This window comes from Oncorhynchus tshawytscha, linkage group LG16, assembly GCF_018296145.1.
Source record: "Oncorhynchus tshawytscha isolate Ot180627B linkage group LG16, Otsh_v2.0, whole genome shotgun sequence".
NCBI lineage: Eukaryota > Metazoa > Chordata > Actinopteri > Salmoniformes > Salmonidae > Oncorhynchus > Oncorhynchus tshawytscha.
In genome coordinates this window covers 12,646,937-12,671,791 of record NC_056444.1, presented here as the reverse complement: position 1 = coordinate 12,671,791, position 24,855 = coordinate 12,646,937, and the positions used below count along the sequence as shown (strand labels likewise).

The following is a 24,855-nucleotide window of genomic DNA, read 5'->3' as shown; positions in this document are numbered from 1 at the left end:
ATCTGGGAGCAACAACGGCTCAACCGCGAAGTGGTAGGCCACACAAGTTCACAGAATGGGACTGCCGAGTGCTGAAGTGCGTAAAAATCGTCTGTCCTTGGTTGCAACACTCACAACCAAACTCCAAACTACCAGCTCCCCGGAAGCAACGTCAGCACAATAACTGTTCGTCAGAAGCTTCATGAAATGGGTTTCCAAGGCCGAGCAGCCGCACACAAGCCTAAGATCACCATGCAAAATGCCAAGTGTTGGCTGGAGTGGTGTAAAGCTCGACGTAATTGGACTCTGGAGCAGTGGAAACACGTTTTTTTGGAGTGATAAATCATGCTTCACCATCTGGCAGTCCGACGGACGAATTTGGGTTTGGTGGATGCCAGGAGAACGCTACCTGCCCGAATGCATAGTACCAACTGTAAAGTTTGGAGGAGGAATAATGGTCTGGGGCTGTTTTTCATGGTTCGGGCTAGGCCCTTTAGTTCCAGTGAAGGGAAATCTTAACGCTACAGCATACAATGACATTCTAGGCAATTCTGTGTTTCCAACTTGTGGCAACAGTTTGGGGAAGGCCCTTTCCTGATTCAGTATGACAATGCCTGCATGCACAAAGTGAGGTCTATACAGAAATGGTTTGTTGAGATAAGTGTGGAAGAACTTGACTGGCCTGCACAGAGCCCTAACCTCAACTCCGTCGAACACCTTTGGGATGAATTGGAAAACCGACCTCACCAATGCTCTTGTGGCTAAATGGAAGCAAGTCCCCGCATAGATGTTCCAAAATCTAGTTGAAAGCCTTCCCAGAAGAGTGGAGGCTGTTATAGCAGCAAGGTGGGGACCAACTCCATATTAATGCCCATGATTTTGGAATGAGATGTTTGACGACCAGGTGTCCACATACTTTTGTAGCGATGCTGCATATATCGTGGGGTATGCAAAAAATATTACAGGTCAGACAGGAAAAGACCAGTTGGGAGAAGTCAGCAGAAATGATGAATAATGCTCAGGTGTCATACTGTATATTGGTAGAATTCTACAACTGTATAGCGCTATTTACAAGATTTTCTTTCATTTATACATGACATGGTACATTTTATCTTCCAAAATTCCTTAATCACAAAAGCCCCCCCCAAATCACATTAAAACATACTACAAGTCAACACAACTAACAAAATATATAACAGAACTCATATACATTGAAAAATCTGAGGTATTTCTGGTTTGAGGTGGTCTGTGGTTCATGAACAATATATATATTTTTTTTGTGTTTTAGTTTTCTGATTTATTTATACTCGATTTTATTGTTTGCGTTGTTCTCTTTCACATCGGAAGCCTTGTCATCCCTACCAACGTACTTTTGCTCTTGTATGCACGTTTAGTTAAATCTACTGAGACTTGTATGTGTAATGCACAGGGGGGGAATGGAACACATATTCATCTTTGAGCTGAAACAGCAGCATTGTAGACATTCACTGTTACATTATGGCATACGGAAATGTTGCGTGTCACTTTTCTCTTCTAATGAACGAGAACGTGTAACCAATCTGAATGAAGTGAAGTTTCAAATTGGTTGTTACGCTTGGTGCCCTGTCGAAAACCTTTCTACAATGCAGGACCTACCCGGTCAAAACTCTAAGTTTGGTCCATGTGAGAAAGAGGTAAATAACAAAAGGTACCGGGCAGTGACGCTTCAACTGTACTCTGCCCTTCCTCTCGACACTAGTGAAGGATATAGGCTTTTGCTGAGGCCTAAGATGGGCCTTCTGTGGATAGAGTCTAGGTCCTTAGCTCCCAATGTCCAATACACTCACTGAAACAAAATATGAAGAAATAACAGAACAAAAAGACAAAAAAAAAGGAAACCATTTAACTCATCTTCAGCTGTTTACGGCTGAAACGTTCTTTTCATGGTCTTAATTTTCATCCCTCTCCGCTACACATTCAGTCACTCTCACTGCACAAATAGTCACAAGCATACACACATGCATTCATTCTCACACCCGAAATGCATACAAATCTTCACCATGGTCTTGCACCTATTGTTGTTTTTGTAGTTTGTTTGGGCACCTTCAATGTTTAGACCATTTTGATCTCAGCTAAAAAGGTTTGAACCATGTCAGAAAAGCCCCTCTCACCAAAGTCTGCCCCCACCCTACCCATCAAAGGCAGCGGATGTGGCTCTCGCTCTACTTTACGGGACGCATTGCGATGTCACCTTTAATCATAATCTCCTGCCCCCTTGAGACTGGTTACCTGAGAAGTAGCTCCGTACCAAACAAAATGCACTATCCAGATGCTGTGGGAAGCAAGCCATTTGCTATAGTCATATGCTATAGTCAACCCCATTCAGAATCACCAGTATGAACATAGCAAAATCCAAAATGAAACGAGTCCAGTTGCCTTCCACTTTTCTCTGTGTTCTAGAGACACCCGTTAGTTCCGAAGGTTTGTATAGCACGCTGTCGGAAAAGGAAACGTTTTCTGAAAACTAAAATCCCTTGAGGAAGGTTAGTTGTGTGTAAGTCTTAATGTTCATATAAGGTTTTTGCAGCATTGATGTATTGTCCAACATGGTAGATGGTTGCTTAGTTGGTTGGTTTTTGTCACAGGCAATCCTGTCCAGAAGACAGAAAGAGGAATAAACTAAACCCAAATAAACGGCTGAGAGCTGAAAACGGTTGAGGTACCTGCACCTTGTCAGCATTCATAAGTCGGCACCTGAATGCACTTTTGAGATGTCAATTTAGTTTTTCTTGTCCTCTCTTGATAAAAACACAGTAGAGAAGAAGTGTGCTGGTAATATTGATCCGATTGGAAAGAAAATAACAATAAAAATAAATGTAAAAAAAGATGTCAGGATAAAACAGCAGCTGCATTCATGTTTTTTCTTCTTCTGAGATCGGCTGAAGCTGAAGCTGAAGCTGAAGAAGAAGAAGACACGGCTGTTTTGTTTGCTTGCATGTTATCGCTCTGCGTTGGGTGGGTGGGTGTTGGTAGGGCGAGGTTGGGGCTCAGATACTGGACTCTTTGGGTGGCAAGTCCACGTTGGTGACAGAGGTAACCATGGAGACCAAGCAGTCTGAGGTAGGGGGGCTGGTCAGCCGGCGGATCTGTGAGATGCGCTCCTCCACGCAGCCGGCCGAAAGCCGCGCCTCGGCGTCATGGTCCCAGCACTCCTCTATCGTCTCACACATCGACTCTAGGCCCTGCGAGACACATCAGAGGACAGGAACATCTCAGCACTTAACTAACCATCATGTTGCAGGTAGGGTGACATATTGTGGGAAATGTGAATCTAAAACTATACTGCTGTAAGGACATCCCACTATTGACCCACTGCTCTCTGCGTTGGAGACAAAGCGAGAATACTCACAGCGTGTTTGAGCCAGCAGTCCTTGAAGACCGGCCTCATCTTTTTGTGGACCACCACATCCTGTAAGTCCTCCAGGGACGGGTGCTGACCGATCTCCTCCTCAAACGGCAACATGTACTCATCCACTGGGCCTGACCATACAAAACAACAACATCTTAGCATGGAACCCCAACAGGCTATGCTACGTCATTACCCACAAGCTATCAACATTCATGTGTACTAATTTGTCAATTACACTGCATTAAAAGTGATTCCAATGTGGTATGATTGACGATAAATCAGCAGGTATGATCCCGTGTGTGCGTTTGGGTGTTAGTGTGTGACTCACCGTCGGCCGCCTTGCAGCGCGACACCAGCTCCCACAGCACCAGGCCCATGGAGTACATGTCTATCCTGAGGAAGGCATCCCGCTGAAAGTTAATGGCCCCTTCCAGGACCTCCGGCGCCATGTAGCGCCTGGTACCCACCTGCACGACGGACAAGACACTGTCAGACTAGGTCCCCTACACGCTCTCACATACTCACGCACTTCCTTTTCCATGTTGCGTGAGTACATGAGCTTTAAAACAGTGTCTCCATTATGTTTTTTGTTCATAAACTCAGCAAAAAAGAAACGTCCCTTTTTCAGGTCCCTGTCTTTCAAAGATACATTCGTAAAAATCCAAATAACTTCACAGATCTTCATTGTAAAGGGTTTAAACACTGTTTCCCATGCTTGTTCAATGAACCATAAACAATTAATGAACATGCACCTGTGGAACTGTCGTTAAGACACTAACAGCTTACAGACTATAGGCAAATAAGGTCACAGTTATGAAAACTTAGGACACTAAAAGGCTTTTCTACTGACTCTGAAAAACACCAAAAGAAAGATGCCCAGGGTCCCTGCTCATCTGAGTGAACTTGCCTTAGGTATGCTGCAAGGAGGCATGAGGACTGCAGATGTGGCCAGGGTAATTAATTGCAATGTCCGTACTGTGATACGCCTAAGATAGCACTACAGGGAGACAGGACGGACAGCTGATCGTCCTCGCAGTGGCAGATCACGTGTAACAACACCTGCAGATGATCGGTACATTCGTACATCACACCTGCGAATAAGGTACAGGATGGCAACAACAACTGCCCGAGTTACACCAGGAACGAACAATCCCTCCATCAGTGCTCAGACTGTCCACAATAGGCGGGGAGAGGCTGGACTGAGGGCTTGTAGGCGTGTTGTAAGGCAAGTCCTCACCAGACATCACCGGCAACAACGTCGCCTATGGGCACAAACCCACCATCGCTGAACCAGACAGGACTGGCAAAAAGTGCTCTTCACTGACGAGTTGCCGTTTTGTCTCGGATTCGGATTTATCGTCGAAGGATTGAGCGTTACACCAAGGCCTATACTCTGTGTAACGAGCTTTTTGTCATTGCAGGCAATCTCAACGCTGTGCGTTACAGGGAAGACATCCTCCTCCCTCATGTGGTACCCTTCCTGCATGCTCATCCTGACATGACCCTCCAGCATGATAATGCCACCAGCCATACTGCTCGTTCTGTGCGTGATTTCCTGCAAGACAGGAATCTCAGTGTTCTGCCGTGGCCAGCGAAGAGCCCGGATCTCAATCCCATTGAGCACGTCTGGGACCTGTTGGATCGGAGGGTGAGGGCTAGGGCCATTCCCCCCAGAAATGTCCGGGAACTTCCAGGTGCCTTGGTGGAAGAGTGGGGTAACATCTCACAGCAAGAACTGGCAAATCTGGTGCAGTCCATGAGGAGATGCACTGCAATACTTAATGCAGCTGGTGGCCACACCAGATACTGACTGTTACTTTGATTTTGACCCCCCCCTCTGTTCAGGGACAAATTCAATTTCTGTTAGTTACATGTCTGTGGAACTTGTACAGTTTATGTCTCAGTTGTTGAATCTTGTTATGTTCATACAAATATTTACACATGTTAAGTTTGCTGAAAGGACGTTTCTTTTTTTCTTGAGTTTAGTTCGTATGATCTTTAAAGCAGTGTCTCCATGATGTTCTTTGTTCATAGTTAGTATGATCTTTAAAGCAGTGTCTCCATGATGAATTATTTATTTTTTAATCCTACTTTTAAATTTTATATTTTCTGGGACAAAATGGCCGCCGCTTGCATTTTGTTTCGGTTCTTTGAAATCTGACTTGCTGGGTAGATGAACAAGGTGTTTATCAAGCTATTGACTTGTGTAGGTGTTCAAGTTAGTATGATCTTTAAAGCAGTGTCTCCATGATGTTCTTTGTTCCTAGTTAGTATGATCTTTAAAGCAGTGTCTCCATGATGTTCTTTGTTCATAGTTAGTATGATCTTTAAAGCAGTGTCTCCATGATGTTCTTTGTTCATAGTTAGTATGATCTTTAAAGCAGTGTCTCCATGATGTTCTTTGTTCATAGTTAGTATGATCTTTAAAGCAGTGTCTCCATGATGTTCTTTGTTCATAGTTAGTATGATCTTTAAAGCAGTGTCTCCATAATGGTCTTTGTTCATAGATAGTACGGTCAATTTACTCGTCAGAAATAGCTCCCTGATTCCTGTTTACGGATGAAAAGTAGTTAACTCAACTCGAACAGGGCGCCATTTGGGACAGACTGATGGTGACTCACTCACCTGGCCATGAGTGTCCCCTGGGGGCTTGCCCGGCTCGAACCGCACCGCCAGCCCAAAGTCTCCGATGATGGCCGTCAGGTCCGTCCGCAGCATCACGTTCTTACTCTTGAAGTCCCTGGAGGGGAAAAGGAAAAGAGGACGGGGTCAGTGATGGTGTAGAGCAGGGCTATTGAACGACACGGCAGCAGGGCTATTGAACGACACGGCAGCAGGGCTATTGAACGACACGGCAGCAGGGCTATTGAACGACACGGCAGCAGGGCTATTGAACTATATGGCCCGAGGGCAAAACTGGGTCATGTTTAGTAGGGCACAAGGTAGCAAAAACTGTTGCGGCAGAAAACAGAAAAGTGTTTTCTTATCAGACAAGTTCAGGTAATACCTCCCCATTTCAAAACGTTGCCTGCCCACTGAACCAGACCCTGGTTTTCTTTTCTACCAGTTCAATTAACATCAGTGATTGGCCTGAGAGTTTCCTTGCCTGGTGTCCTGAAAAGGACCATATAGTATTTCATTGAATAACCCTGGATTAGAGAGATAGGATTGGCCCCACAACTGGTTTGGGATCAGTTGGCCCTTTGTCATGATCGGTCTTATCATGAACTACACACAAATAAAGAAGACCCGCTGCAAACAGGGAACGGTCCTGTCTAGACTTGTAGCACAGTTTAAATCAGAACTGAGAGACCCGCTGCAAACAGGGAACGGTCCTGTCTAGACTTATAGCACAGTTTAAATCAGAACTGAATGTTGAAAGTGTTTTCCCAATGGCATAAAGTGTAAACCATTTTGATTTCCTGCGGTCAAATAAAATTGCAGTCAAGAGGTTTGAGTGCTGTTAAAAGAAAAGATGCCCTCAAGGATAGATCCCTCCAGATTGTACGACACAGGGGCCCGCAGAGTGAACAAAAATGTGAACAAAAACGTAGCATAATCATTGCTAAGGTATAGGATTACCTTAACTTACCAAATAGGTCATTGAGAAATCAGAAACGCTGCTCGAACCAGACCCCAAGTCTAATGTCTCGCATTCTCTCTCACAAAAGCCAGTGCTGACCTCATGTGCCCTTACCTGTGAGCAATGGCCGGTTTGGGTCCCTCTCCTTTGTAGCGAGGAACGTCCTCGTGCAGGTAGGCCAGCCCGCAGGCCATGGTCTCAGAGATGTGACACAGCTCAGTCCAGCTGATCGCGTTCCCCTTCAGATAGTCTGTCAGGGAGCCCTGGAGTATACACACAGGCAGACATACACAGCACAAGAGAGAGAGAGAGCGAAAGAGAAAGGAAGCGCAAGAGAGAGAAAAAAAGAAAGTGAGAAGTGGAGCTGTTAACAACAAGATAAAGTAAGACATCCCGAGAGCACACTAAATAACTTTTCAATGATTGAACTGGGGAAAATATAAGTGTATTTGACCGCAGAGACAGGGTTGCTATCATTCATACATAGTTTATTGTCCGAGATCAATGAAGGCCAGCCACTGAGGTCTGTCAAATCGAGTGCTATTAAACTGTAGCAAAACAACTTTTGCGGAATTGAACATTCAACAGCGAGGGAAATAAAAAGGCAATACCTCTCGGGTAGGGGATGGGCATAGTTATTTGAATAGCCAAACAACCAAAAGGTCAAAGGGTCTAAACACTTTCCGAAGGCATTGTGTGTATTGTATATACAGTACCAGTGAAAAGCTTGGATGCCACTACTCATTCCAAGTTTTTTTTTAAAACAATGTTTTTCTACATAGTAGAATAGAAGTGAAGACATCAAAACTATGACATAACACATATGGAATCATGAAGTAAAAATATTTTATATTTGAGATTCTTCAAAGTAGCCACCCTTTGCCTTGATAACAGCTTTGCGCACTCTTGGGATTCTCTCAACCAGCTTCATGAGCTTTTGTCAACTGGAATGCATTTAAATGAACAGGTGTGCCTTGTGAAAAGTACATTTTCTTTCCTTCTTAATACGTTTGAGCCAATCAGTTGTGTTGTGACAAGGTAGAGGTGGTATACAGAAGATAACCCTATTTTGTAAAAGACCAAGTCCAAATTATGGCAAGAACTGCTCAAATAAGCAAAGAGAAACGACAGGCCATCGAATTAACTTCACAGATCTTCATTCTAAAGGGTTTAAACACTGTTTCACATGCTTGTTCAATGTACCATAAACAATTAAGGAACATGCACCTGTGGAACAGTCATTAAGACACTAACAGCTTACAGATGGTAAGCAATTAAGGTCACAGTTATGAAAACTTAGGACACTAAAGAGGCCTTTCTACTGACTCTGAAAAACACAAAAAGAAAGATGCCCGGGGTCCCTGCTCATCTGCGTGAACGTGCCTTAGGCATGCTGCAAGGAGGCATGAGGACTGCAGATGTGGCCAGGGCAAGAAATTGCAATGTCCGTACTGTGAGACGCCTAAGACAGCGCTACAGTGAGACAGGACGGACAGCTGATCGTCCTCGCAGTGGCAGACCACGTGTAACAACACCTGCACAGGATCGGCACACCGGTACAGGATCGACAGGTACAGGTACAGGAAGGCAATAACAATTGCCCGAGCTACACCAGGAACGCACAATCTCTCCATCAGTGCTCAGACTGTCCGCAATAGGCGGAGAGAGGCTGGACTGAGGGCTTGTAGGCCTGTTGTAAGGCAGATTCTCACCAGACATTACCGGCAACAACATCGCCTATGGGGACAAACCCACCGTCGCTGGACCAGACAGGACTTTCAAAAGGTCGGATTCGCATTTATCATCAAAGGAATGAGCGTTACACCGAGGCCTGTACTCTGGAGCGGGATCGATTTGGAGGTGGAGGGTCCGTCATAGTCTGGGGCGGTGTGTCACAGCATCATCGGACTGAGGGTGAGGGCTAGGGCCATTCCCCGCAGAAATGTACGGGAACTTGCAGGTGCCTTGGTGGAAGAGTGGGGTAACATCTCACATCAAGAACTGGCAAATCTGGTGCAGTCCATGAGGAGGAGATGCACTGCAGTACTTAATGCAGCTGGTGGCCACACCAGATACTGACTGTTAGTTTTGATTTTGATCACCCCTTTGTTTAGGGACACATTATTCCATTTCTGTTAGTCACATGTCTGTGGAACTTGTTCAGTTTGTGTCTCAGTTTATGTCTCATACACACATGCCTATTTTAATGGCAAGGCTTGGTCTAAAATGTGGCGTTGCTACATACTAGGGTACAACATGACATTCAACATTTGTATAAAAGTATTTTTGTTTTTCTGAGTGCGCCCCATAAAAAAGTAGTGCCCGGTAACCTACACACATTTCATGCCTGTAGCTTGTTGTTATTGTCGGTCAATGACAGTGGCGCTACAGTCAGAGGCAACATGTGTAGAAAGTGAAGTGGGAGATTTCTAATCAACACAAACTGGAATTTCAATCACGGAATTAAGTTGGCTAAATGAGAAGGAGTAGGCTGCAATGATCAACCAACAGGTAGGCTGTTGTTTAATATGAATGGAGTTGTTGTGGACAAGGAGTGCAGCACAATAGCCACAATTAGCCGTGTTAGCTAGCTAGCTGGCCAGCTTAGCTGGCTAGTGTAGCTAGATAGCTTCTTTATATCAATTTGATGCAGTCAAGCCAGACCAGATGAGATGTTAGAGAACCTAGCGCCTTAACACCTCTCCCTCCACCCCTGTTTCCCTACTCCTCCTTCTCACCCTCTGGTGGAACTCAGAGATGAGCCACAGCTCCATCTCCAGGTTGGTCCCGCGCTTCTCGGCCGCAATGTAGCGCAGCAGGTTCTCGTGCTTCATCCCCGGCGTGAGGAACACGTCCCGCTCATTCATCCACGACTGCTTATCCTGTGGGAGGACACACAAACGTTACATCAACGCTTCAGAGGGTACACAAACAGAGGGAACATTACATCAACGCTTCAGCCACTTACCTGAATGGGGAAGACCTTGACAGCCACGTATTCGTTCATCATCTGGGCCTTCCACACGCAACCGAAGCGCCCCCTTGCCTTGATCTCAAGCAACTGCAGGGGTTTGAGACCCACCAGGGGGGAAGGAGGGGGAACTAGGCCAGGATCCTGGTAGATAAATAGTTCAGAGGTCAGTACAGGTAAACACTGGGACATTACATTCAACAAGCCTATGAGGACCGAGTGCGGCTCACAACACACTTACGACTTCTATAATAACTGGAGCTTTGATATCAAATGAAAAACTTCTAAAACTCTGTTGCAAAACAGTTTAACTTTAAGAAAAACAAATAAGCCCAAGATTCTACACATGCTAAAGACTAACATATAAAGACTAACCTATATCACAGTGGTCCTATAGGGGGGACCTATATCACAGTGGTCCTATAGGAGGGACCTATATCAAAGGGCAGTGGTCCTATAGGGGGGACCTATATCACAGGGCAGTGGTCCTATATCACAGGGCAGTGGTCCTATAGGAGGGACCTATATCACAGTGGTGCTATAGGGGGACCTATATCACAGGGCAGTGGTCCTATAGGGGGACCTATATCACAGTGGTCCTATAGGGGGACCTATATCACAGTGGTCCTATAGGGGGGACCTATATCACAGTGGTCCTATAGGAGGGACCTATATCACAGGGCAGTGGTCCTATAGGAGGGACCTATATCACAGGGCAGTGGTCCTATAGGAGGGACCTGTATCACAGGGCAGTGGTCCTATAGGGGGACCTATATCACAGTGGTCCTATAGGAGGGACCTATATCACAGGGCAGTGGTCCTATAGGGGGACCTGTATCACAGGGCAGTGGCCCTATAGGAGGGATCTATATCACAGGGCAGTGGTCCTATAGGAGGGACCTATATCACAGGGCAGTGGTCCTATAGGAGGGACCTATATCACAGGGCAGTGGTCCTATAGGAGGGACAAAAACATAGGGCAGTGGTCCTATAGGAGGGACCTATATCACAGGGCAGTGGTCCTATAGGAGGGACAAAAACATAGGGCAGTGGTCCTATAGGAGGGACCTATATCACAGCGCAGTGGTCCTATAGGAGGGACCTATATCACAGTGCAGTGGCAGCCGACTACCTCTAGATGGCGGTGGTCATTAATAGAGGCTTTGCACGGTAGCTTAGGGGCTGCTAACAAGATGGCCTCCGAAGAAGAAGGGATAAAAGAGCGAGGAAGTGAAAGAATAGGAGTGAGAAACCACAAACAGGAAAGAGGTGGCACCACATAAGATAATTCAACAGCTACATATCTCTACAGACAGAGAGAGCCAATACCACTGACAGACAGGAGGACCACAATGGATATAAGTGTTGACTTTGTGTTTTTAACCCTCAATGACTTTTTTGTGTGTAGTATTGATGTACTTGGCTGAAGCAAGTCGGCACGCATTTGAAATGTTTCAAATAAATTCATTAATTCAAAGACGAGTACAGAAGAGCGACGGGAAGCAAAACTGAACGAGACAGAGCTAATGAGATGGTCGGGGGAAACTGGCCGACCTCGTTGATGTCCACGTGGCCATAGGGCGGCTTGCGGTGGCGGTACATCCAGAAGGCCAGCAGCAGGGCCATGGAGAGCATGGTGATAGGCAGCAGTGAGTAGACCAGCACATTGAGTAGGGTGGGCGTGGGGGGAGGCGGCTTGATCACTGGAGGGACAGAGAGAACACAGTGTTACCGAGAGGAGCGAGAAAACAGTAATAGGTAGGTACAGTATTAGGTAGGTCCAGTATTAGGTAGGTAGAGTATTAGGTAGGTACAGTATTAGGCAGGTAGAGTATTAGGCAGGTATACGAATAGGTAGGTACAGTATTAGATAGGTATATGAATAGGTAGGTATATGAATAGGTAAGTCTATGAATAGCTAGGTACAGTATTAGCTAGGTACAGTATTAGGCAGGTATATGAATAGGTAGGTACAGTATTAGGTAGGTATAGGAATAGGTAGGTACAGTATTAGGCAGGTATATGAATAGGTAGGTACAGTATTAGGTAGGTACAGTATTAGCTAGGTACAGTATTAGGCAGGTATATGAATAGGTAGGTAGAGTATTAGGTAGGTACATGAATAGGTAGGTAGAGTATTAGGTAGGTATATGAATAGGTAGGGACAGTATTAAGCAGGTTTAGTATTAGGCAGGTACAGAATTAGGTAGGTATATGAATAGGTAGGTACAGTATTAGGTAGGTATATGATTAGGCAGGTATATGATTAGGCAGGTATATGAATAGGTAGGTACAGTATTAGCTAGGTACAATATTAGCTAGGTACAGTATTAGGCAGGTATATGAATAGGTAGGGACAGTGTTAGGCAGGTTTAGTATTAGGCATGTACAGAATTAGGTAGGTATATGAATAGGTAGGTAAGAGTATTAGCTAGGTACAGTATTAGCTAGATACAGTATTAGCTAGGTACAGTATTAGGCAGGTATATGAATAGGTAGGTAGAGTATTAGGTAGGTATATGATTAGGCAGGTATATGATTAGGCAGGTACAATATTAGGCAGGTACAGTATTAGGCAGGTATATGAATAGGTAGGTACAGTATGAGGCAGGTATATGAATAGGTAGGTACAGTATTAGGTAGGTATATGAATAGGTAGGTACAGTATTAGCTAGGTACAGTATTAGGCAGGTATATGAATAGGTAGGTAACAGTATTAGCTAGGTACAGTATTAGCTAGGTACAGTATTAGCTAGGTACAGTATTAGGCAGGTATATGAATAGGTAGGGACAGTGTTAGGCAGGTTTAGTATTAGGCAGGTACAGAATTAGGTAGGTATATGAATAGGTAGGTACAGTATTAGGTAGGTATATGATTAGGCAGGTATATGATTAGGCAGGTACAATATTAGGCAGGTACAGTATTAGGCAGGTATAAGAATAGGTAGGTACAGTATTAGACAGGTATATGAATAGGTAGGTACAGTATTAGACAGGTATATGAATAGGTAGGTACAGTATTAGGCAGGTATAAGAATAGGTAGGTACAGTATTAGACAGGTATATGAATAGGTAGGTACAGTATTAGATAGGTACAGTATTAGGTAGGTATATGAATAGGCAGGTACATGAATAGGTAGGTACAGTATTAGGCAGGTATAGTATTAGGCAGGTATAGTATTAGGCAGGTACAGAATTAGGTAGGTATATGAATAGGTAGGTACAGTATTAGGTAGGTATATGATTAGGCAGGTATATGATTAGGCAGGTACAGTATTAGGTAGGTATATGAATAGGTAGGTACAGTATTAGGCAGGTATATGAATAGGCAGGTACAGTATTAGGTAGGTACAGTATTAGGCAGGTACAGTATTAGGCAGGTATATGAATAGGTAGGTACAGTATTAGGTAGGTATATGAATAGGTAGTTACAGTATTAGGCAGGTATATGAATAGGTAGGTACAGTATTAGGTAGGTATATGAATAGGCAGGTACATGATGAGGCAGGTACAGTATTAGGCAGGTACAGTATTAGGCAGGTATATGAATAGATAGGTACAGTATTAGGTAGGTATATGAATAGGTAGGTACAGTATTAGGTAGGTACAGTATTAGGCAGGTATATGAATAGGCAGGTACAGTATTAGGTAGGTATATGAATAGGCAGGTACATGATGAGGCAGGTACAGTATTAGGCAGGTACAGTATTAGGCAGGTATATGAATAGATAGGTACAGTATTAGGTAGGTATATGAATAGGTAGGTACAGTATTAGGTAGGTACAGTATTAGGCAGGTATATGAATAGGCAGGTACAGTATTAGGTAGGTATATGAATAGGCAGGTACAGTATTAGGCAGGTACAGTATTAGGTAGGTATATGAATAGGCAGGTACATGATTAGGCAGGTACAGTATTAGGCAGGTACGGTATTAGGCAGGTACAGTATTAGGCAGGTACAGTATTAGGCAGGTACAGTATTAGGCAGGTACAGTATTAGGCAGGTATATGAATAGATAGGTACAGTATTAGGTAGGTATATGAATAGGTAGGTACAGTATTAGGTAGGTATATGAATAGGCAGGTATATGAATAGGCAGGTACATGATGAGGCGGGTACAGTATTAGGCAGGTACAGTATTAGGCAGGTATATGAATAGATAGGTACAGTATTAGGTAGGTATATGAATAGGTAGGTACAGTATTAGGTAGGTACAGTATTAGGCAGGTATATGAATAGGCAGGTACAGTATTAGGTAGGTATATGAATAGGCAGGTACAGTATTAGGCAGGTACAGTATTAGGTAGGTATATGAATAGGCAGGTACATGATTAGGCAGGTACAGTATTAGGCAGGTACGGTATTAGGCAGGTACAGTATTAGGCAGGTACAGTATTAGGCAGGTATATGAATAGATAGGTACAGTATTAGGTAGGTATATGAATAGGCAGGTACAGTATTAGGTAGGTACAGTATTAGGCAGGTATATGAATAGGCAGGTACAGTATTACATAGGTACAGTATTAGGTAGGTATATGAATAGGCAGGTACAGTATTACATAGGTACAGTATTAGGCAGATACAGTATTAGGCAGATACAGTATTAGGCAGATACAGTATTAGGCAGGTATATGAATAGGTAGGTACAGTATTAGGCAGGTATATGAATAGGTAGGTACACTATTAGGTAGGTACAGTATTAGGCAGGTATATGAATAGGTGGGTACACTATTAGGTAGGTACAGTATTAGGCAGGTATACGAATAGGTAGGTACACTATTAGGTAGGTACAGTATTAGGCAGGTATATGAATAGGTAGGTACACTATTAGGTAGGGACAGTATTGTCTTCTCCTTTAAGCCCTGCTTTGACTTCAATGGACAAAAAGGTTTGCTGTCTAGATGTCTGTGTGCTCAATAATAACATTTTTGTGCTGTTATCCTGGGCAGAATTGCCCCTACCTTTTCAAGACTTGCAGTCTGCAAACAAGGGTTGTAATTCAATACTCGTGGCCTCTTGCACATTTCAGTCCGTCATGTTTAAGACCCTACAATTCCCTTCTGTGGACCGTTCGGGAACAAAGTCAATTGTTAACCCTGGGTGAGGCCCGCGGAGCTTCCAACTCAACATATACCAACTTCCAGCTGGTATAGGTTTTACACCGATGTCAAATATAATATCAACCTACTGAGTTTCACTTCACACCAGCCAGGGGTTGGAATACCAAGATAACATACCAAGATATCATAATAGTATGATACTATAGCAAAGCATATGATATTTGCTCTGAAACAAATGGAAGAAGCAGTGATTGGGAAAATCAAATACTCAAAAATGATGACAAAAGCCCATTCAGATACAGGTCAATATAAACTGTACATCTGACTAGCCCTTGAAAACTGAGTATGGGAGTGAACGTTGCAATTGAGATGTAGCCTAGCCATAGAGATATAATAATTAGAAGAGATGTTACTACTCAACTCCGTGTTCTGTGTTGGGTGGACCGGCGGCCAGATCTATTTTCTATGGATGTAACAAAGAGACGGCGTCCTACAGGTCTACTTACTTGGTCCATTGACATCGGGCAGGTGGGTGAACCTCTCGTTGCAGAAGTTCCCCTCACAGCAACAGAAGAAGACCTGAGGATTCTCCTCTGTCGCCACACACTCTTGCCTGAGAAAAGAAAGACAACATTGTAGCGACTGTCAAAGGGAAACACTTTAGTCTAGAGTAGAGAGCGCCTCAGCTTTCTGCTGACTTCAGTGCTTAAGAGGGCCTGTGGTTATTCCCTACGCCGGGTCGTGTTCAGAAGGGAAGTTCCGTTATGAAAAGCAGTGAAACAGGAAGGTTCTACCAGAAACTGCTCAAAACTGCTCTGTTTTAATATCGTTTTCCGATACAAGACGTTCAGAAAAGCTTTGCCACTGTGTACCCTAATGAACACGACCCGGAAACAGAATTAGGGCCTATGACCTGCTCAGACACCTAACTACCCCTTAGCTCCTCCCTCCTCCTTCCGTTCCCATCCATCGCCATGCAGCGCTCACACTATTGACTTCTTGACCACTGTGGAGGACAGGAGAAGGAGGGAGAGGACTGGCAGTGTCGCCATCATACTGCTGATGGGGCGCCGAGCACATCGGCCCGGGTCAGCGATGTGGTAGCCTGGCGGGTCATTGGGCAGTGTCCTCTCCCCTCAAAGAGCCAGAGCCATTGGCGAAGCCAGCCAGTCGACCCTGACAACACTGGAAGGAGGCCCGGGCGAAATGGAGGAGTCTCCTCAAGCTGTCCCGATATGAACACCAACTCCCAACAGTAGGATGGTTGTGATCATGATGCAAATTTGAAGATTGAGATTTTAAAGACATCCACTGTATGTCTAGACTAGAGGGTCCACACTGACAACTGTTGCTTCCAGGATCAACTTACACACGATATGAAAGCATTTACATCAATGCATTCAAGGAACCTGGATTCCCGCAGGGTAATAAAGTGGGGCAAACAAGTATTTAGTCAGCCACCAATTGTGCAAGTTCTCCCACTTAAAAAGATGAGGCCTGTAATTTTCATCATAGGTACACTTCAACTATGACAGACAAAATGAGAAAAAAAATATCCAGAAAATCACATTGTAGGATTTTTAATGAATTTATTTGCAAATTATGGTGGAAAATAAGTATTTGGTCACCTACAAACAAGCAAGATTTCTGTCTCTCACAGACCTGTAACTTATTCTTTAAGAGGCTCCTCTGTCCTCCACTCGTTACCTGTATTAATGGCACCTGTTTGAACTTGTTATCAGTATAAAAGACACCTGTCCACAACCTCAAACAGTCACACTCCAAACTCCACTATGGCCAAGACCAAAGAGCTGTCAAAGGACACCAGAAACAAAATTGTAGACCTGCACCAGGCTGGGAAGACTGAATCTGCAATAGGTAAGCAGCTTGGTTTGAAGAAATCAACTGTGGGAGCAATTATTAGGAAATGGAAGACATATACAAGACCACTGATAATCTCCCTCGATCTGGGGCTCCACGCAAGAGCTCACCCCGTGGGGTCAAAATGATCACAAGAACGGTGAGCAAAAATCCCAGAACCACACGGGGGGACCTAGTGAATGACTTGCAGAGAGCTGGGACCAAAGTAACAAAGCCTACCATCAGTAACACACTACGCCGCCAGGGACTCAAATCCTGCAGTGCCAGATGTGTCCCCCTTCTTAAGCCAGTACATGTCCAGGCCCGTCTGAAGTTTGCTAGAGAGCATTTGGATGATCCAGAAGAAGATTGGGAACAGGACGACTGATCCGTGTAAAGGAAAGAATGAATGGGGCCATGTATCGTGAGATTTTGAGTGAAAACCTCCTTCCATCAGCAAGGGCATTGAAGATGAAATGTGGCTGGGTCTTTCAGCATGACAATGATCCCAAACACACTGCCCGGGCAATGAAGGAGTGGCTTCATAAGAAGCATTTCAAGGTCCTGGAGTGGCCTAGCCAGTCTCCAGATCTCAACCCCATAGAAAATCTTTGGAGGGAGTTGAAAGTCCATGTTGCCCAGCAACAGCCCCAAAACATCACTGCTCTAGAGGAGATCTGCATGGAGGAATGGGCCAAAATACCAGCAACAGTGTGTGAAAACCTTGTGAAGACTTACAGAAAACGTTTGACCTCTGTCATTGCCAACAAAGGGTATATAACAAAGTATTGAGATAAACTTTTGTTATTGACCAAATACTTATTTTCCACCATCATTTGCAAATAAATTCATAAAAAATCCTACAATGTGATTTTCTGGATATTTTTTTCTCTCATTTTGTCTGTCATAGTTGAAGTGTACCTATGATGAAAATTACAGGCCTCTCTCATATTTTTAAGTGGGAGAACTTGCACAATTGGTGGCTGACTAAATACTTGGTTTGCCCCACTATATGTTGCACAGTTCATTCAGAACAGGACGGACCTCCTCACCGGTGGTGGCAAGATAACATATCTTTACCCAAGTCTAATCTACAACAGTCTCGAGTGTCTTCAACAGTCTCGAGCGTCTTCAACAGTCTCGAGCGTCTTCAACAGTCTCGAGCGTCTTCAACAGTCTCGAGCGTCTTCAACAGTCTCGAGCGTCTTCAACAGTCTCGAGCGTCTTCAACAGTCTCGAGCGTCTTCAACAGTCTCGAGCGTTTCAAAAAAGCTTTTCAACTTAAGCCCGTCACTCAATGCACTTCGATGTTTGGTATTTCCAACATGCACCAGAGGATCTGCTCGTCTGCTATTTTAAGAAGTGGCGACCTCTAGTTTAAGCAACCTGGGATTGCTGGCGTTGCGTTTCAAGATCAGTCATTGTTGCTGGCCCACTTTCGCACTGGCAGTCTCGATGAGGGAATGGTTTCATACACAGCCTTTTCATGGTGAGAACTCACGCAGCTTTAGGATTGAGCTTGTAGAAAACCTCTGGTTAAATACCCCGAAACAAAGGCCCTTTATGTTACCTTGGCTCTTCTCATTCAACACTATAAAACACAACAATGTTCATTCTTTCCAAGTTGCTCATTTAAACCCCATGTACACGTGTCTCACTCTGTAAACAACAATGCAGTGGATTGGTTTTAGCCAAAACCTTTTTTCTCCTCTATAATGTTTATGCGCGGAGAAGCGACTGTATTCAAGCTTCCCATCCGGATCCATCTATTCAACGATTTATCTGGGTCTTGGGAGAGAGGCCGGAAATAGATCGCAACGGCAATCGGTTGAAAAATCTACAGCACCACTCCGCCTGACTTTTCCGGCGACAGCGAAGCCTTGGTTATGGAGCACCTACGGGACCCGCCGGGCGCAGGGCAACTGTATATTCCAGTTTGACAGAGAGACATTTAATATGGAGTCCATGCTTCTACATCTGCATTGCTTTCTGTTTGGGATTTGAGGCTGGCTTTCCAGATTTTGTCATCTGCTGATGTACAAAGGGCTTTAGAAAAACATTTGATGAGTAACACTTCCGATAGATGAAATAGAAACTAAAATGTTCGATAACACAAGCGAAATGTCGAAGACAAGCTCATGTGAGGTTGCACACACACACACACATTCCAGATGTGAAGTCAATAGGCAGTAATGCTTGAGTGACAAATCCAACTGTGATTGTTAAAGTTGTATATACGGTCATATTTGATGGTTAGATTAACATAGTCATTATCGATCAGTGACGTATGGAGACCCTAATGAGCTTCATTCGAAACACTTGAGGCATTGATCCCACTCTGGAAATGAAAACATTGAGCAGAAACCCACCTATACAACCATAGGTAACACACTGATTCCACCTCTTGGCCACAGCAGGGCCCCTATTCATAAAGAGCGGAAGAGTAGGAGTGCTGGTATAGGATCAGGTTTTCCCTTTGGACCATACCCTGGATGCCAGCACAGCACTCCTACTCTCAGACTCTTTGTGAATACATCCCAGGACTCCAGTCTTTAAGGCAGAGGAAGGCAGCTCATCTAATCTACAACTCAACAGTATTATATAGGGCCTTGCTCAAGGGCACAATGGTAGGAGATTTGACCTGTCGTAGCAGTTGAAGTCATCCAGCCAGCAGCCCTTCTTCACCAGCTCGATGGTACCAGAGTTGTTGCGCCAGGAGGCGTAGCAGTGCAACCTCTTGTCCTTCTCACCCTCACAGCTCTCTACCCCGCTCTGGTTGGTCTTCTCGATCTCATAGTTCACGTTATAGAACAAGCACTCCCGTGTGTCCACCTCGCCATGGCTTGGTCCTGTCACAGAGAGAAAGATGAGGATGCACTAGTTTAGTCAAGCATACCATTACCATACCAGAAGAATACCATTAGCCCAGATTAAATACACACTATAACCTATCAATTACGCACTCAAAACCCAGAGCTTTGTTTGGTACAACTGTCGTCTCAGAGGTTCCACATCTAGACATAAACAATCACAAAATATGCTCTCCCTTTAAATACAACCAAATATGCAAGTCAGGATTGAGAAATGAACTAAAAGATCAGGACCAATCAAGAATCACAGATGACGTATCAAACACCTCAACCCCTGTGTGTCAAGGGGTTTGGGAAAAGAACAGTTTGATACTGAAGCACAACCGAAAGGAGGGGATTCTCCTGTATGGCGTAGTGTGTTAAAGTAGAGGTGATTGGTGTGGTGAGTGGCGGCGTGTTTGACGAGGACATGGCACACGGCATCGCAAATAGAAGCACATAGACGCCTCCCTGCAGCGCAACAGAAACTCAGCTTGCTTTACTCTTGTCAAAACACCACTCGAGACTTTACTCATGCCTTATTTTGATAACAGGGAACAGGGAGGTGATATTTTCTGACGATGAAACCAGAGTACGACGCCCGAAAGAGAGAGCAAGAGAAGTAGAGAGAAGGAGAGAGAGAGAGAGAAGGAGAGAAGTAGAGAGAAAGAGAAAGAAGGAGAGATAGTTGAGAGAGAGTTGAGAGAGAGAGAGAGAGAGTTGAGAGAGAGAGTTGAGAGAGAGAGTTGAGAGAGAGAGAGTTGAGAGAGAGAGAGTTGAGAGAGAGAGAGAGAGTTGAGAGAGAGAGTTGAGAGAGAGAGAGAGAGTTGAGAGAGAGAGTGAGAGAGAGTGAGAGTTGAGAGAGAGAGTTGAGAGAGAGTGAGAGTTGAGAGAGAGAGTGAGAGTTGAGAGATGAGAGTTGAGAGATGAGAGATGAGAGAGTTGAGAGTTGAGAGAGAGAGAGAGAGAGAGTTGAGAGAGAGAGTTGAGAGAGAGAGAGTTGAGAGAGAGAGTTGAGAGAGAGAGAGAGTTGAGAGAGAGAGAGAGAGAGAGTTGAGAGAGAGAGAGAGTTGAGAGAGAGAGAGAGTTGAGAGAGAGAGAGAGTTGAGAGAGAGAGAGTTGAGAGAGAGAGAGAGTTGAGAGAGAGAGAGAGTTGAGAGAGAGAGAGAGTTGAGAGAGAGAGAGAGTTGAGAGAGAGAGAGAGTTGAGAGAGAGAGAGAGTTGAGAGAGAGAGAGAGAGAGTTGAGAGAGAGTAGAGAGTGAGAGTTGAGAGAGTAGAGAGTGAGAGTTGAGAGAGAGTAGAGAGTGAGAGTTGAGAGAGAGAGAGAGAGTAGAGAGTGAGAGTTGAGAGAGAGAAGTAGAGTAGTTTAGAGGAGAGAAAGAGAAGTAGAGTAGTTTAGAGGAGAGAGAGAGAGCGGGAGTGAGAGAAATGGTGGGAAAGGGGGAGAGTGGATGTTTATGGTAAGGAAGGATTGTACACAGACTGAAGGCATGTCGACTGCAGCGTTTGCCAGCTCACAAAGAAGCATCAGCAGTGAACAGTTTTCCATGACAGAAGAAAGACATGCTGGAGGAAGAACACATTAAAAACCTGTGGCAAACCAAATGAGCTTGAGGGGGAAAAAAATCTACCTTTTCAGCACCCAAAAGCCATTTGACCAACCTTTTCAGCTCAAAGGTTTACCAGCTAGTGGGAGTCCATAGCAACAATCCCCAGAGCCATACAGGCCTTAGGCTATCTCTGCATTTCCTGGAATATTACAATGGCAGCTTGACAAGGGCAGCATATCCTTGCCATGGCAGAGGAGAGAAAGGTCATCAGGGAGATAACCTCGGTGATGTGTGTGAATAGAGACAAAAGAGAGAAAAACACTCCTTGTTCCAAAAAAAACCAGCCCAAAATAACAGCCTGAAGAAGAGCTCCTCTTCCCCTCCCTGCTGGAGCAATGGAGAGAGAGGATGAGCGGCACAGAGAGAGAGACAGAGAGAGAGAGACAGAGAGAGAGAGAGAGACAGAGAGAGAGAGAGAGACAGAGAGAGAGTCACGTAGAGTAGGCCAGATGGCTAAACTGGATAACCTAACCTCTATAAAAATAAAAAGATGGCGGAACCGCAAAAGTTCTTCTGTGCAAAGGTGTTTATTTACAAGTGATTCCGGAACAGAAAATAACAGTACTGCCATCAACGTCTACCTTATGGGACAGCTTAACAACAATGCTGCCCCATCCACAGCTCAATCCAAAAAAATCCCCCTTAGAGACTGGAGAGAGGCTCCTTTTGTAGGGATAGCCCCTCCCCTCAGAACAATTAACCCTAATTAATTAATCAATTAACAATACAAACCTACATTTTCCATGAACTAAACATACTAAAGGATATACATTGCAACACGGTTTTAAACAATATCACAACATAACATTTACAACATTACATTATTACTGACAATATCTTTCAATCTGCCCATATGCATTAATGAGCCATTTGGGACAGGCACTATAAAGCCAACCCAATTCCCTTAGCTCGGGTCCTTTTCCAGCATACCCAGAAGCTACAGAGATGGAGAGAGAGGAACAGAACAAACAAACAATGCACTCATCCACAACATTGATAAGTATAATAATTATTGTATCTCTCAAATATGAACATTGACAAGTGTGAAATGCATGCACCAAGACAGAAGTTAAATTGTGTGTCGACCCACATTGTTAACTTATGGTATAATGGCGCAGGGAGGAGTGATGAATATGTGTGTGCGTTAAAGAACCAAATGCTGCCCGCGGCCAGTGACGGACTTCTACGTCACATTACCTTCCTCCTCTCCTGAAGCGACCATGTTCTGGAGCCTTGATAGGTAGTCCGCAGTAACGTTCTCTTTTCCTGCCTTGTGACGGACACAGAACCTGAAGGGCTGGAGCTCAGTGTCTGATGACCATAATCAATGTCATTAACAGGTACATTACCTTTTCTGATCAATGACAGGGAACTGCCGGTGTCAATCATTGCAGTAAGACTTTTACCATTCACTTTTACAGGTACCAAGCATGACCCTTCCCGAGTCTGTCTATTCTGAACACCATCCCCCTCTCTGGGTACATAACAGTAACCTGAGAGCTTGGATTTACGTAGCGGACACATTGAAGCTTTGTGCCCCTGCTGCCGGCAGTAAAAACAGGTCAGACCCCTCCCATCAGAGCGAACTGCATGATCCCTTACCTCCCTCCCAGACACATAACCCCCAGAGTTACCTCCACCATCTCTGGCGTTTCTGATGTCCCTTGTGTCTCTGAGACTCCTTGGAGCGGGTGCTGCAGGTTGTGGTGGGCCCCCTTTACGTGCATTAAGATACTGCAGTGCAAGCTTGGCCGCCATAAGCCCGTCCTTGGGCTCGTGCTCTCGGACCCAGGTTCGAATGTCGTGTGGTAGAACTTGTAGAAGTTGCTCGAGGATGATGACCTCCCCGATTTCGTCCTGTGTCTTCTCCCCCGGTCGAACCCATCGTCGGTAGAGACCCTTGAGGCGGTGGTACGTCTCTGTCGGCGACTCACCCGATGGCGTTGATGCAGCTCTGAAGCGTTGACGGTAGGTTTCCGGTGAGATGTCAAACTTCACCAGCAGCGCTTCCTTCAAGCCCTTGTAGACATTGGCCAGCCCCTCATCCATTGCTGTGTAAGCCTCTAAGGCCTTGCCCGTGAGCAATGGGACAAGCCTGCAGGCCCACTCTACCTCAGGCCACTGCCACGTCTTAGCCATGCGCTCAAACCTCAGCAGGTAGTTTTCAATGTCCTCCCCTGCTGGTATGAGGGCATCTTTGGCTCCTTCCTCAGGAATGCTGGAAGATGGACGTTAACACTGCTGGACTGGTCTCCTGGTGCTGGCCTCATTACTGCTTGGGGTGCCTGCTGTGGAGTTGAAGTCCCTGCTGCATCGAGCCTTTGTCGTCCTGGTGTTGGAAGACCCAATCTTGGGCTCTCACTGACGAGTTCCGCCTGGTGGGGAGCTGTGAGGATAGATTGGCGTAGGCCACGTAACTCCTGCTTGAGGTCTTCGTCCCTCCTCTCAAGGCAGGTGAAAAGTTGCTGAAAAAGGGTTACCATGGTTGGGTGTGGTTCTGGTCCCCCAACTGCTCCTTCAGTCAGCAGCTCACCCAGTTCTGGTTGTCTTTGGCCCCGCGGTCGGGCTCCTAGTTTCTCATACTTGACCTCTTCTTCACCAGACGATTCCATGGTATTCCACCCCGGTTCAACTTCAGGTACCTTTTCTGCCAGTTGATGCTGTTGCTGAGAACGCAATCCTGTACGCATTCCTTTAGCTCTCTTGTTGGAATTCACTGATTTGCGGTACGCCATCCCACCACTGCCACCATATGTCACGTAGAGTAGGCCAGATGGCTAAACTGGATAACCTAACCTCTATAAAAATAAAAAGATGGCGGAACCGCAAAAGTTCTTCTGTGCAAAGGTGTTTATTTACAAGTGATTCCGGAACAGAAAATAACAGTACTGCCATCAACGTCTACCTTATGGGACTTCTACGTCACAGAGTGAGTGAGTGAGTGAGTGAGTGAGTGAGTGAGTGAGAGAGAGAGAGAGCATGAGACAGAATGAGGGTGAACGAGCGGTTGCGCGAGGGAGTGAGATGCTGAGTGACTGAGGAGAGTGAGTGAGAGAGAAGGTGAGCGAGGGAGTGAGATGCTGAGTGACTGAGGAGAGTGAGTGAGAGAGAGAAGGTGAGCGAGGGAGTGAGATGCTGAGTGACTGAGGAGAGTGAGTGAGAGAGAAGGTGAGGGAGTGAGAAAATGTGTGACAAGGTGAGTGAGGGAGCGAGAGTGAGGGTGAACGGGGGAAAGAGGGTGCATGAGGGAGTGAGAAAAGGTGAACACAAATTTGACAGCGCCGACCACGGCCAATCTGTGCATTAACCATCACTAGGCAATGTGAAATGTGGGAGTATACACCTTTACCCTGCTCTCCCAGACAAAGCCTTGTATAACTCACCTTGTGGATGAGGAATTCAGTCCCATTCAAAATCCTATTTTCCTTAACCTCAAAACTGGACCCTAACCACAAACTAACCCAAGCTCGTAACCCTAAACCTAATTGTAACCCTAAAACTAATTTTAACCCTAAACTCCCTAGAAATAGCATTTGACCTTGTGGGGACAAAC

At 45.0% G+C, this 24,855-nt stretch overlaps 1 protein-coding gene across 1 annotated transcript in view; it reads right to left on the bottom strand.

The window, feature by feature from the left end:
- Positions 1-997: 997 nt before the first annotated feature.
- Positions 998-24,855, bottom strand: part of LOC112215332 (activin receptor type-2B) — a 53,371-nt gene continuing 29,513 nt past the window's right edge. Inside the window, exons 2-11 of the mRNA XM_024374280.2 lie at positions 19,484-19,691; positions 15,489-15,595; positions 11,476-11,624; positions 9,919-10,065; positions 9,689-9,832; positions 7,065-7,213; positions 5,993-6,107; positions 3,696-3,834; positions 3,368-3,498; positions 998-3,200 (exon numbers count right to left, since the gene is read on the bottom strand). Of these exons, the coding sequence (XP_024230048.2) occupies positions 3,006-3,200; positions 3,368-3,498; positions 3,696-3,834; positions 5,993-6,107; positions 7,065-7,213; positions 9,689-9,832; positions 9,919-10,065; positions 11,476-11,624; positions 15,489-15,595; positions 19,484-19,691 (1,484 nt within the window). The 3' untranslated portion in view covers positions 998-3,005. The remainder of the gene's footprint in view (positions 3,201-3,367; positions 3,499-3,695; positions 3,835-5,992; positions 6,108-7,064; positions 7,214-9,688; positions 9,833-9,918; positions 10,066-11,475; positions 11,625-15,488; positions 15,596-19,483; positions 19,692-24,855) is intronic.